The following is a 15,649-nucleotide window of genomic DNA, read 5'->3' on the forward strand; positions in this document are numbered from 1 at the left end:
ATTTCAAAACGTTACTGTATTTGTAAGCTCCAGTTGACCTTTCTCTGGAAGATGGGGGAAGATTTGCTTATCTAAGTAGGCTTAATTTTTTTGCATTTTTTAAGTTGTTTTGTGAGTACTGGCCAATCAAGTCATTACAGAACAGCAAAATATCATAAAAGGTGAAGATTACGGCTACCATTCTGGCAGTGTAGAGGTAGTACGTGGATGGAAAACTAGAGGAGAGGCTGCTCTGTTTTGACTTTATTTAGCCTGGTGCTCGTCACTGCAGTATCCAGATGACCATCACTGTTTGTCTTAATCCAAAAGATCACAGACAGGGTCCATGGGCTGGCAACTGAACTCAGATCCTGAATTTCACTCCATTATTGTAACACCAAACCCGTCCTTCCCACCCGTTACAGCTACACTTCTAAGGGATCATCGCTGTCAAGAGAGGATGAAATTGAGAGCAAAACGCAGCCATCAGATCAGAGCCTGAAGGGACAGGGACGTTAACTGGTCTTACATTTGTTCTCTCTTTCTGATTAACATACTTACTGTATTTTCTTATTTTCAGCTCTCTAACTTCAGCTAAGATATTCAGTCCAGTCTGCTTCCTTTTCAAGGTACCATCAGTCAAATCCAACCACATCATGTTATCTCTCGGTTACTAAATTCAACTCATTTTAAACATCCTGCTTTCATCTTTATAGCTCGCTCCCACTTTTTAACCGTGCTGCAGTTACAGAAGAATGTACTTGACATGGAAAATGTGCATGTGATTCCTTTAACATTTTAATGCCGTGTATTGTGTTGTAAACATCTCTTCATGTTTTATCTCCTTCTCCATAAATCAGAGGCTAGTATCTTAGAAGTCTCAAAAATGACATGTTTTCTCCCTAATATAAATGTGAGACTCCACTCCTTGAAACTTGAGTCAGCTTTCAAAAAATCATCAAAAAACAGAGCTACAAAACAGCAAACGATTATCAGCTAACTTAATATCATTTCCCCCACTCCATTTCTATGCCAGCATGAGTATAGTATGGAAAAAAAAAGTTACAAAATTGGTCTTCACCGATCAGAAAACCAATGTTTTTATTATTCTTGTTTATCACTTGTAAGGAACAGCACTAAGGTAAAATACCTTCTTGTGTATCTATACCAATACACAACACAAAGAGTCAGGAAAGTGGACAGTATAAGAAAGTGATATGCTATTATTTGTTTTATCCAAGATTAACGCGTAATGTTTACAAGATGAAACCCCAGAACATATTTCCATTTCCTTACCACAACTGCAATTAATAAGACCGATTTCTTATAATGAGATTTCTGGTGATTTTTGCTAGCTTAGTAATGTTACAGTAAAAATGTGTCTCAGTCTATTCCTTGGTAAATGCATTAAGAGGGTTTGGTGTTTTTTTTTTTTAATTTAAAATCACTGTAAAATATTGATTATTTTGAAAAGATAGCCCAGCATTAAAGAACACCTGTCCAAAATAATTTTAAGTTACTTCAATGATGGAAAAAAGAAAGAGTACTATTAGAAAGGGGGGACGAGGGAGGGAGGGGAGAAAGAGGAAAGCAGTTTTAGCAGGTGGGACTGAAAAGTGGTGACATGTTGTAGTACAATACCGAAGGGCTGAAGGATATAACGCAGTGTTGCGTGATGTGGAAGAGAACCAGGGACCGGCGGATTAGCGTGCCACTAAAATGCTAGATTAGGTGCGAAGTACAACTCTGAAGTATTGTGTTAGGAAGGAGTGAGGCAGAGGCAGAACTGCTGGTAGAGGACAAGAGAAATAAAACACTGTCTTGTCTTTGGCACCTTCCAGCGGGAGTTTACTCCCTTACAGCCCACAGACCCAACACACTCTACAGGAAAACCCAAGGACCCTCCGATATTTATCCAGATCCCCAGAATTCATAACATTTTCCACCGGCCTGAGAGATTCCGTTGCTATCAAACTACTGTCTACCATAAATTATTCCAAGATACTTCTCTTGACATTTTCTACATAAATGTTTCTAGAATGACCTCGCTGCAGAACAGGCACCACGTTTCCCCCTGATGCAAGCCCATGCTCCAGTACTTTTTGGTTGTATTTTCCAGGATATTTTCAAACACAACTTTTTCACTGTCATTTTGAGGGGGGGGAAAAAAAAAAAAGTCACCGGCTTCTTAAAAATAATTATCCAATTTGACAGAATTGTCATAAAAATACATTATTTCTACCTGCATCGGAAAGTAAAACTAGAATTTAGAATTTACAGGTTGTGAAACTTGTTTATATATACATGCCTTTGGTTGATAAATACTCAGATTGTGTTTCTATAAACAATGGAAAAATACAAGGTTGCCAACTCCCATAATTTTTTTTATTATTGCTTTCTTGTTAAGGACAGTGAAAGTGGGGAAAGAACCTCCACTCTGGCAATTTTTTTAACTTTCTAACTCTTGCAGTTCGGGAAAAAAAGTATGTTTAAAGTGTGACACATATCCATCTGAAATCAAGAGAGGAAGTGATAATTAAAAGATTAATTTAGACCAACTTCGTAAAGGAACAAAACATGACTTCTTGGTCTCTGTGTGTTACTTGGCATAGTCCTGGCTCCCTCTCCTGTCATTAATTAAACTTAAATAGTTAATCCAGCTGAATTCAATGGGGGTAAACTGGCCTCAGCTCCTACTAGATTGCCAAAATGCAGTGGTTGAGAGAAGGAAAAAGAACCCTAACAAGAGAATTTGAACTGTTAAAAGTTTGTATCAATACTTCCACAAATATTACGGAATCTCTGTTGCATTTTCACAGGACCAGACTCCTCACATCCTGTCCTAAATCACGGGGAAGAATCTTACACAATTGACACTTTACCTTCCCATGACATATTTGAGGACTGTAAATCGTGAACATACATTTAGCAGGGAAATGAGGGGTGGGAAAGATGAGTGGCCCTTAAAGATGTACAGATTTATAGCAATATGGGAAGCGGAAAGATGGTTATCATATAAAAAGGTCCTTAAGGGATAGCAAGGAGCAACAAGGGAAACATGAGTCATGAGCTGCCAGAGAAGAGGATGCGTATGGGGAGCAATGGACAGAGCAAAGTAGCAATAAAGGAAGTTCCAAGTCAAATGTGCTCCTTCCCAAAGGTCGAGACAGATACCCCCAAGCTTACAGTATTTATCGAAAATTAAACTCCCAGCCAACTCGGACACTGCACCACCAGCAACACCAGGAAAGGGACACTCGTCGACTGAAAGGATCCATTGAGAAACAAGGTCATAGACCCCAGCTCTTTCCTTTTGCTTTGTTACCAACTCTGCTTCGTTATTTCCCCCAAGCAGAGTAGTTGCCGTGGAGGTCCGTCTGCACAGGCAAGTGGCTCAACATGAGCAGGAGTGCAAACTTAAAGCATTCAGCTGAGATTGTGAAAGACAGTTTCACACTCTGTGCAGCTGCAGTAAGCCTCTCTATTTAAGGGGTTATTAACCGCTGTTCCTAAGGTGAGACAGCAGTGAGTAAAGTGTGACTTATGAGCCCGAGCACAGTTATTGCACTCCTAACTTTCCTTCCCCATTCCAGCAAGCCTCAACCATGTCAAACTTCAAATTACGGTGCAGGATTCCTGGTACTCCCAAGTATCTCAAGATTTTAAAAAGTGGCTTCCAAAGAGTTTCAAAAGTAGCTGCTTTTGAGACAAAATACAACACTGAGCAATACATGGAAGCGGAAGACAAAGAAAAACTTACTTGTGCATGAATGTCATCTCTAGGAAGACCTATCAAAATCTCAAGAAGGACAAGTTGCACAGGAGTCTCTAAACAAGAAATAACTAATTCTCCTCTTAGTCCAGTAGTATCCATGTCAAAAGTGAATGTAAACACGACAGTAAATATTTCAAAGGATTGATAAGTCACAAAATCTATTTTTCATATTAAAAAAAACCCTGTAGTGAAGGAAAAAAGGGAGGAAAAAAGCATACCTTCAAAATTGTATCAAACCCAAGAAAGCTTCACCTTAGTTATGACAGCTTTTCTACCCAGACTTTATGTGAGAAATACATACATGATAACCAAATGTACACTCCAGAAAATAGTGTGACTTACTTAAAATTATTTTTTCAAAGCCACTTAAGGCTACCTAAATATTTTCAAGCAACTGAAGATCACGCAGCATCCTTCTGATTTTGCAAAGAAAACAGACACAAAGTTTGCTGCCTACTCCGATTTTAAGCTCAGTGAAAACAGTAAATTCTGTACTTACTGCAGTCTGAGCAAGATGTGTGCTTACGGATGCAATCTCAAAAAGCACATCGGGTGCCTACAACTGAGGCCGTACAAGGTGTAAAGATCAAAAAGCCCAACTCACTCAAGGTGACTCCAGGATGTAGATCACAGCAAACCTCTGTGCCCTGTGACATTCGCGGGGTCCCAGGACTCACCCCCCCCATCTCCCAGGTGACTGCTGAAACCATGAAGTGCTATCAAAGGTGGCACTGCTACCGCCACTTCTTTTTCCAGGCCATATTTACAATTGAAAGTGACCGTGGCTACTATGCTTTGTAACTCCCTTCAACATCACGAGCATTGTTACCCGTTCGCTAGTTGGGCTCCCCTTTGGGACTTAGGAAGAGCCCAACAGCAACTTTGCTGCACAGCTGGATTGCAGGAGAGCTGAGAGATGAGCACCAAGCTCCACAGGCATGTTCATCCACGCAAGGAAGCTCAAGTTCAGGCACCAAGAACATCTGCGGCATGAAACAGCTACCACACAAACGAGACTTTCAGTATGTTTTGTAGATGCACAGGAGTCCCTGATCCTAGCCTGAAGAGGAGCACAAAAACCTCACCAAAGTCCCACTACAGACATTTAGAAAGGTGCTCTGAGCCATCCTTTAAACAGATCCCACAAGGTCATATAATAACACAACCGAGGAACCATGCTCGCAAGGCTGGAGCCCCGATGGCTATTCTTATACTCCAATTACACAGTTCTTCCTATGTCATTTTCAGTGACCCATACTCGGTATTATCAAGACAAACATTATTATTGGGAGGCTTAAAACCTCATCAACTCAATTCTGAATAAACACGCTGTGCCTAGCAACTATACTTTAATTTGCAGACTTTAATTCCTTCCGCAGTGTCAGTTTTAGTGGCTCAGAGCTCACACAGCAGCTGAAGGCACGGCACTCCCAGCCATCCATTTACGCTCCTTGGCAGCAGTTCAGAAGCCAGGACAAGACCAGTTTGCGGCACAGATGAAGAGATGAACTGACCTGATTGATGGAGTTGGCAGCACAGGACGCCAGTCCGGTTCCGAGGGAGGCGAGCAGGAAACAGGTCAGGTCGAAAGGGACCGGGGCCATGGCAAAGCCAGCAGATGCGGTGCTCACAACCAGAGCTGCAACACAAGCGAGAGCACAGGTCAAGGCATCAACAAAAAACCATCTCGTTTCTACGTACCGCTAGAGTTCAGGTTGCTAAACCCTGTAAAAACCCTTGTGCAGGTTAACTTTTTACTACTCTCATGGATCAAAGCAGCTGCAGGAACTGCGTACAATTAATACTAGTACTCTGCGTAACGAAGGCAAAGATGAGAAGGAGAACTGTCATGGATGAAATGAGAAACTCTGAAGCATCAGCACATTAGTAGAAGAGGCAAGAACAAAACATGCCTCTGTATTCCCTATTTTATGAACGCAACATGTACAGGAGACTTGTTTGTTCCAGTAATTCATGCGCCATTGCAAAATCTAACATGGATGAAAAACAGTAAGAAAAATCACAAATTGAGAGGTATGCATGATATTAATTTATAGCAGGAACATAAGCAGTGCAGAAAGTAAGAAAGAGACTTGGGGCATGTAGGCTACAGCTGGTGAAGCCAGTAACGTCACTGTACACGTATCTGCTCACACTGTGCCCATTTGCCATGCCCACTTCAGGCAGAAGGTAAAAGTCACGTCATCACATGGACCTAGCAACTTTTGAAGGCCTCAGAATTTGAGTGGATTAATAAAAATCCATTTCAGTTTTGTCATGCAAAATTGTAACTTTAGTACAGTGCTGCAAGTCACATCCTTAAAATGAAAGTTACCCAAGTCTCGATCCTAGTATTGTAATTACCCAAATAATAGGTCTTACGAACCTCACTTTTGGCACAAAAATACATGAAAAATTTCTTATACTATAAAAGTCAGCACATTTACTGAATATCTTGCTCATGACCTTGAACCTTACAATCTAAAATCAATGGTTATTAACCAAAAGGCATTTAAATAATATTTTGCATGTAATTACACGTTCCAGACCTCAGCTAGCTCAAATCAAAGAATCAAAATGCTCTTATCTTCCCAATTCCTACAGTCTTCTGCTTGCTTACACTCAAATGACAAATAAATAACCTTTGCTGACTGAAAATACCTGGATTATCTGCTAAGCAGCATCACTTAAGATGAAAGCCCAAATGTCATGGCAGAGACCTGCCAGTGAGGATGTGCGTGCAAAGTGCTAATTTGCAGAACCGTGCCTGCATAAGAACCTTAGGATTTAATCCTAAAAAGACAGTGAAGAAAACTCGCTGCTCATCAAAACCTTCCTCTAAGTATTAAAATCCATTGGCAGCTGAATGTTATTATAATAATATACATAATATTACTATATACAGTAATTATGTAGCCCTGGGATGGATTCACAGGCTGGCTGCAGCACAGGCTGGCTGCGAATGTGCTGTGTCGGGGTCTCAGCCCAATACTAAGGCAAGTCCTCCAGCTTTGATTCCCCAAGAGAGTGCCTGACTCCCACTGCGGCCCCTTCAGCTAATTCTATTATACAGTCAATCTACGATGGAGCCCGATCCCTCTGAGAAGCGGAGAAACCACCACAGCCTCTGCAACCTCACACGGACAGGCAGGTACTGATCATTTCTGGAAGACCAGAGCCCATGTATTATACACAGACAACAGCATCTTGGTTTCAAAACTCTTGCATCCTTCTTAGTAGGGAGCACAAGAAAATATGAAGTGCATCTCAAACTCAGTTTGAGTTTGAAAATATGAAGTGCAAACTCAGTTTACAACTGATAGAGTTAAAAAAAATACACTGAAAAGATGACAGGGAGACAGCGGCGTTTGCATTTCTAAGAGTGATTACATTCATTTTTTTGCATAATAAATCACACGTTCACTTCTAGACAAGAATTTAATTAAAACTTATCTTAGAGAGCACTTTACACCATTTATTATGGGAAAACACCAACTCATTTACTGAAGAGGAAAGGTGGAGCAGATTGGCAAACAGTCAGTGTAACATTATCGTTACACTGACCTCAAAGAAATTCTAATACTGTACGGCTACAGCACTAATTAAAGTCCCCATTGATTTCTCCAGATTAATTTCAGCCAGTCATTTCAGTGTGACTTATCAGGATCTCATCAAAAAAGGTTGCAGTCCATCCTCTCGCTTACCCCATGGAAGCAGGTATTTTTAGTTGTCTGGGCAGTGCCCTGAACACACGGCGTTCCCGGCGTGTGGCATTGCCCAGCGATTCAAACGCAACACGGTAAGAGTAAATAAGAAAACGTTCCCTTTGGATTGGGAAGTTTATTTTCTTTTCCTGTGGAAGTAATCATTTATTCCTCTGCTTTCCTCATGGAGGAAAAGTATATTTAATTGAGATCACATCAAGGGAATGAGGTCATTGACTCTGTTTGTTTTTTAATCTCTGTTAGTTTAGTGCTTTAGGGGCCAAATTAACTTCACCTTATTGCATAATAGATGGAATTGATCCTTTCAAGATTTGTTGATGAGAGTTGGCATTATATATCCTCTTCAAAAAGAAGCCAAGATTTAAAACTTATGATCTCAGCCTAAACCTAATTTTTGGTCTTTAAACATCTTTAGCTTTAACAAAAGTCAACAAGGGACATTTGTCTCCAATTTCAACATAAATGAAAAAGAAAATGCTAATGGATTGGTGACAAAAAAGAGTGAATTATGATGTTTCTAGCATAAAAACACAAACAGTCTACAGAGTACAGTAGTCTCTGCATTGCTCTGCAGCTTCATTGTAATGTGATCTGCCTGTATAAATCCCTGTATTTGTATTTATAGCATGCGAATCACTATGCCATATTGTGTTTACCTCCTATTAAAAAGTAGCCAAGCCAAAATAAAAGCGTAGAAAGCCAAAGCAAAGCAATTCAGCTTTAGATTTCCCTTCTCCTCCTGTACTGATGATCTATCAGTACGTATGGAAGGACAAAAGCAAATTCATTTCGACTTTAATTTAAGGAACAATTTCACTGTTTTACTACAAATGTTTATATACTCCTTAAAGGAAACCAGCATTCCAAAAGCTAATGGAATTCTCCTTCCAGAGTTTTCACACTTTGGCTTCTGGAAAGCTAAATGTAGCATCAGCGTTAGTGCTATACAACTGATCAATGTTTCCTTTGTAAACTTAAGATTTATTTGGGGTATGCACATCTAACTTTCGGTGCATATATAGCCTGCACACTAAAGGCGGCCAAACTCCTGAAGCAAACTTAAATTTGGGACAATAATTTGAAACAAGACTCTGCATTATATCTCATAAAATTCAAGTCCAATATCACAAACAGAGCAGACAGTAAAAGATTATCACCATCAAACAATTTTAAAATGCTCTGCAAAAAATAAACTGTAATAATACTTGATTTTTATTTCATTACTTTTCCCTGTAGCGTGGAAAACAAATCACCAGAACGCTACCATTATTAAGCTTTCTTTCTTTGATAGGATAATAGTTACTGTTTTAATAATCACAAAATGAGAACTACTTTGACAGGCATACGAGATATATTTAGAACTGAGAATAAATGTAGACTAGTAATAATCTAAACAATACATACCGATAAATCTTTGTCAAAGTTTCTGGCTATATTAAAGCTACCATTTAAATAAATGCCATTATTCCAGAATAAAGTGGAAACATACTGGAACTCCGCTAAAGCGAATGGATTTTTTTACTAGAGCGGCCGTTACCTGATTTTTAGCCTACAAACACATCATAGGCACCTTATTTAGTCACTGTTGCTCTACTACACAGCGGTTTGGTAACACTCAAGAGCCACGATGCAAAGCTGGATATCCATCACCTGCGTTTTACAAATACGCAATGGACACAGAGATGAAGCAGGATGTTCACGATCACACCGTAAGGCGTAGCAAGCGTCTCAGGCTTCTGATTTCCAGTTCAACACTTCTGTGCTAGAGGATCGCTAACGCACAGACACAAATTCATATGTAAGCAAGACATCCAATTAATTCCAGCTGTTTTCTAGTAAATGAAACAGGATTATCTTCTGAAAAGGGGACATGTGAAAAAATGTTTTATTTTAGTCTCCAAAACTGAAAATGCTCATAAATTATCATAATTCTCCACTTTCCAAACTTAAATGTAGATCAGTAAGTCCACAACACAGAAACAGTACACAATTTTGAAGCTGGTAGTCTTTACTCCTAGGTTTTTGTCTAAGATTGTCTAGCAACAACAGAATAATTCAGATTGGAAGGGATCCCAGGCAATCATCAAGTCCAACCTCCTGCTCAAAGCAGGGTCAGCGCTGTTCAGGGCAGGTCCCTTAGGGCTTTGTCATCTCCAAGGACGGAAATCTCACATCATCTCTGGGCAACCTGCTCCAAAGTCTGACTGTCCTCATGGCGAAACATTTTTTTCCTTATGTCAAGCCAGAACCTCCCATTTCAATTTATGAAATGTTTTCTCTGTACCAAGATTCACATATTTTACACGAGATTTGAAAACTAAAGCATAAAGTGCTTCCAAATCTGTCTTTCAAAGACTTCTGGCACATGACTGGAGAATGTCCACATCCTCCTTCCCATGGAAGGAGCCACTAATCATCAGACGGCATCAAAACGATATGTAAATCTTTACGTTAAAAACAAACATCAAACAAATTTATGGGCCTCGTCAGAGCATTGATTCTATCAGTCTTGTGATTCTGTCCATAGCATGCACATTACACTTTGATGAGGTAAAAGCACAATAGGTTTGATTCTGATCTGACCACGGTAAACCCTGGAGCTCATCTTAGTTTTCATGTGTGATCACGAGGGAAAACATTACTTAAATGTAAACTTGAAGTTAAATTTAAGATGAGACAACCTAAAATTCTCAAAGTGTTTGCATTATAAATTATTAGAATTTCCTCCTGTTACCATACCCTCATGTCTCTCTCCTGTTTTCAGCTACACGTGAACTTTAGGAGAAAGTTGAAAACAACGACACTTACAATTCTGCAAACTGTCCGACAGACGCATTAGCTTCCCAAGTGCCTCGATGGTAAGACACAGCTGTTCAGAGAGCAGCCAACAGAGAACACTCACAGAGAAGGGGAAGGATGGAAATTGAACCCAAAAAGGTAGATTATGCGACAAGTAATTAAAAGTTCCCTAATTGTTTTCTGTGGCAAAAGAATATAAACAAAAATCTTTTCCTGTGGGTAAGGCAAAGCTTCTAACGGCAGAGCCGCAAGAGCTGCAGTTTACATGAAGCAGGAGGGTATGGTAATAGCTAAACTCATTTCCTTTCAAAGGTGAATTACAGTTCAGAATACAAACAAACATTCTCTTTACTTCAGCAGCGGGAAAAGAGGAGGGCATAAGGAAGTCCCATTTTAGCATAATGCAGAGTTTGTTTTTTTGTTATTTCATCCTCTAAAAAGTATAAATAAAGAGTCTGCCAAGAAAAACACACAGGATATGAGATCTATCAGAACTTCATGGGTGAAAGGAACGGAGTAGTGTGTCATTTGTAACTTAAAAACTGACCTCAGAGAATTTATTTTTCTTTTAAAAAATAAAATCAAAGAACTACACCACCATATTCTTTACAGAATATATCATTTGTCTAAATGATTACACAAGTTGGAAAAAAGCTAATTCTACTTCCTTGCTCTGCACACTACACCCAGTATTTTTCCTGTTCATCTCCTACACTGTCCTATGACTAATAAAAACCAACAACAGAACTCCCCTCCTACAAACCCCTCTTCATCCAAGTTATTCTTTTACACTCTCTACGTCCAATAAAATCTCCCCACCCTGGATCATCTTCCCCACCAAATACATAAAGATTACAATAAGAGAGATTAAGTTTTTTTCTATATCTCTATACCTTCTCAATGGGTACAAAGTTTACACCTACCTCGGATCAAGAACAGCACATCTCAAAATGCAAACTCATACAAACCAACAGACAATCGTGAAGCAAATGAAATTCTGTAACCATTGCCGTCTACAGGTTTCAAGGAACGCCCTATTTTAAAACAAGAGTGGTGCTTTCTTGCCTGTCAATATTGCCTTCTGCAGTTAAACAAGAGCCTACGAGACGCTGTTGAAAAGTTTGGCAGCAACAGTGAGGCCACACAACAACAGTATCACACAAAATTATTTTCTCTAAAAAAATACACTCTTCCATCTTCGTGTAGTTCTTGAAAATCCCATTTTGAGGAGCAGCAGTGATACTCAGATGTAGTACTAACACTGAGCTTACCCATAAGGAGTATCAGCAACAACAGTTCATTCCTCTCCGTTCTCAGGTGGGCATTTAATCATTTTATTTTAACTTCCAATTTCTGGATCTATAGAGATTTTTAAAATTTAACCCTACTTCAATAACTAGCCAGCTTTCAAGTTCACAGAAAAGAGCCACTTAAATAAAATCACCTCATTTGAAAATATGCCAGAACAGCTAACTGTTCATATAGCACTGAAGTTATCCATGGTGAGCCCAACAGAAACAAAATATTCCTAAAACTGATCAGCGTGGGGGAGAAAAAGACAAGACCTGTACTACGCAGAAAGAAAGAAGAGGCAATAGTTGAGGTTGTATGTGCCACAAAGCTGTTCCAACTTTTAAGTACAATAATCCTGGTAACTGCTGAATATGCCAGTAAGAGTTTTATACACATTTGAAATTACCAAGGCTATTATGTAAAAGTTATATGGGGAAGTATCAAAAAACGTGCTTTTCATCCTCAAGTTTACTAACCCAACTCTATACCAGCACAAAATAAATGCCTTGAGATTTAAAAAAAAAAAAAATGAGGAAGAACATTTGGACATACAGACAAGATCAGTTTTGCCAAGTCCATAACATAAGATGTCTCATCCACACTGCAAACTACAAGGCTTTTTATTAGAGAAAAATTTAAATGGCCATTTTACACTGTCTGTGGGCCGTACAATTTTTTCCATGGAGAAGTAAACAATGAAAATGTATATATTGCAAGACAAAAACTTTCAAAAGGTAAACTGAATTCAGGATTTTTATTATAACAAATTGTTATGGCAAAGAATAACAGTTTTATTATCAAGAATTTATTTCACTCACTGGAGAGAGCACCACAGCAGGGACTTAGGAAATTCTATGTCTGTTCTTGGCCCTGATACACACAAGATGTAAGGCTTTGGTCAGAACATTAGTTTCCTTAGACATTAAAGAATATATAGCACTACCTATTGGCAATGAAGTAATTTATAGTTAAGTATTACTATTCGAAGAAGGGAAAATGTAGTTAGGCTACAAGGCAAACCACTGCTTTGAAGATACAATCATTGACTAGAAAAGCAAGTTATACCTTATTTTAGAAAATTGAATTGGTCACACTGAAACATTTTCCTTTATAAGATATGAAATTATTCAAATTTATTTTGTTGGTACTTTTAGTACTAATTTCACAATAAGCAGTACTAAAGTCAAAGGTAAGTAAATAAGCCAGAACACTGGTAAACGTAAGCAAGACTACTTTAAATATTTAACACAATGCTTGTGAATTCACTTCCTAATCCAGTTTCACCATATTTTTTGTACTAATGCTTGCTTATGATACCCAAAAGGTAGCTGACGATATAATGCAAGCTCCTCCTCACTGTTTTTAAACAAATTTAATGGGAAAACTATTAAATGCTTCCATAAAACAATTTTTCCCTGCACACATTTGATGGAACTGACCTAAGTACTTTGCGTCACTTATCACGCAAAAGCCTAGACAGTACCAGTAAAATGCTAAAGAACTCTGATATCAAACAGGATGCATAGAACTTAAAAAATGACTAGTAGTACCTGTAAGCTTAATTTTGGATAAGCGTGCCAAAATTCCTGGCAAATCATCCAGCCGTAGCTTCATTTCTTTCCATTGTCTGTCTTCTTTGGCTTCTGCTCTTACTGGTGTGACCGAGCCTTCGATTTCTGCAGCTGACTTCATTTCTCTCAACTCATTTCTGCTTGATGTCTCAGACAAAGGCTGATGAACAGGTGAAATTGGTCTAATCTTGTGTATAACCTTTTTTTCTTGATCCAATTGCTGAAGCTCGCGAAAAGGAGATGCAACTGAATCAGACTTAGGTTTGGCTTGTTGGCTGAGGTCTTTGTTGTATTGCGTTACATACTAAATAGAATGAGGAATGTTAAGATGAATAGTTAGGAAGATATTTCTGTCCATTTCAGTTTATTAACAACATCAATTATATTATTATATTATTCTTAGGATAATTACTTCCTACGATGACACGATTGAGTTAACCTGAATTTCAAACACTTATTTCACATGAAAAAAGTTTCTGAAATGGGACAAGAAATTACAAAGGCAGCTTTTCACTTCACAACTGCACCAATAATGTTTACTTAAGCTTGAGGAATTGCTTCTGCATAAAACTATTTCCTCCCTTGTAGATTCAAGATCAAAACTACCAGATAATATTATTTGATTTACAGCTGATCAATTCACCTTTAAACAGAGGAACACATGTGCCCATAACAATTCCAGTCTCCAAATACATGCACTAAATGTTTTGTATCTTTAAGATACCGAAAAAAACCCAGAAAAATTCAAAAGAACACAATCTACCACCTACAATATAAAATCATCTCTCACATTAGGCTGTTACTACTTATCCCAAACTTTACACTAATTTACTAGACAACAATTTTCAACGGGAGTTCACATGAACATATATTGAAAGGAAAGTTAGGAGACAGTTGTCTCCTCTCTTTTAGAAGTCTTACAGGAAAAAACACAGAATAAGAAAAAAGGTATTTAGTTCTCTTGTCTTTCTATTTTCTTTCTAAAATATTCTATATATTTCAAGCAGAAAAGACAGGCATAAAAAGACTGAGCTTTCAACTAATCATGGTTTAAAGTAGACATTAATAATTATAATGAGGAAGAGGGATATGAAACTCTGAATGAGTGATGTGTATACAGATCAAATCAATAGCAAGAAAAAAGAATTTGGGAAGTGCTGGTTATCCCCAGAAGCGTGGAAGAGACCCTCATCTCTTGCTTCATACAGGACTGAACCTCAAAACATACCAACAGATGTACACGCTTCTTGCAGTCAAAACAGTCATTAGCTATAAGACTCAGTCTTATCCGTATTTCATGGATATAGCTCCAAAGTACAATAAACAGAACAACTTAGGGAAGCACAAAATACATCTTTTACTATCATCCTCTTACATGTTATACAACTGTTCAAAGAAGAAGATAAAATTTCAAGGGTTTGAACAATAATTACAGCTTTTTTAACACCTAAAAATAACAGTACACTATAGAATGTAACCCATTAAGTTGGCAACCTCAGGAGTCTTGATTCAAATTAACTAATTAACTCTTTTGTCAGAACACACTACCTCCACAAGTGAATTCTATCACTTGTACAAATGACAGCTAAGATTTCATTTGCTTATTGGCATTTTAATAAATAACAACTTCGAAAATAATTTTATTTCATGTTTCTCAACATGAGAAGAGGACTCCATTTCAAAGGCACAGAAAGCTCCCAGTCAGGTAGGGGACACACCACAGCCACACTCTCCTTGCAACAGCAGGTCTTCTTCAACTTCAAATGTTTTAGATCCCAAGTGCTTAACTTTAATGCAATGCAGAAAAGGAGCTGCTTGGAATTGTCAGAGATTGGTAAATATGAAAAAATACTATTTTTACCAACCTATCTCCATTACGACTCATCATATGGGACAAAATGAATTAAAGAATGAGTAACATGGGATAAATACACTCCCTGACTTACCATTCGTTTGAGAAAGTTAAAGTACTGAAATGTAATCAATCTGCCATTGGCTACGCGGCACAGATGCACAAACTGGCATGGTACCTGCCGTATTCCAGTGTTCTTCAGATGCCAGACAAATAATCCTATTTAAAGAAAAAATTAGAACATCAGATTCCAGTTCCCTCTCTGCCAGTGAGTTTGCTTCTAACTCAGGCTCCAATGTCTGTCGCCAGCTGTGACACCAGACACCCCCCAAACGGGAACCAGGGCTGCTGGGGCGGGGAGAAACATGTTCGTAGGCTCCAGGTGAAAGAACCGAAAGTGTGGGCTTGCTCTGATGGTTTGGGGGGTTCTCCCAAATCTCCCAGCTCCCCAGAGATACATTTTTAGTTTCTTCTTCCATGAGTATTTCTACATGCTATAAATAAAGTTATCTCGGCAAAATGGCACAAGCAGCACTGAAAGCAAGCAGCTGACGCAGGGCAACACCAAAGTCAAATGCACAGGAGGACAACCCTGCGTGACACGACACCTATAGCCCTACACAAAGGGCCATTTAGGCTCAGTATATCGCGATAC

General features: G+C 38.6%; 1 protein-coding gene across 1 annotated transcript in view; it reads right to left on the reverse strand.

Annotated features, from left to right (window-relative positions):
- The window catches only part of LOC104281961 (protoheme IX farnesyltransferase, mitochondrial), a 171,527-nt gene that overhangs the window by 91,302 nt on the left and 64,576 nt on the right, over positions 1-15,649 (reverse strand). Inside the window, exons 3-5 of the mRNA XM_009880026.1 lie at positions 15,089-15,213; positions 13,122-13,446; positions 5,269-5,393 (exon numbers count right to left, since the gene is read on the reverse strand). Of these exons, the coding sequence (XP_009878328.1) occupies positions 5,269-5,393; positions 13,122-13,446; positions 15,089-15,213 (575 nt within the window). The remainder of the gene's footprint in view (positions 1-5,268; positions 5,394-13,121; positions 13,447-15,088; positions 15,214-15,649) is intronic.

Source organism: Charadrius vociferus, unplaced genomic scaffold, assembly GCF_000708025.1.
Source record: "Charadrius vociferus isolate BGI_N301 unplaced genomic scaffold, ASM70802v2 scaffold532, whole genome shotgun sequence".
Lineage (NCBI taxonomy): Eukaryota > Metazoa > Chordata > Aves > Charadriiformes > Charadriidae > Charadrius > Charadrius vociferus.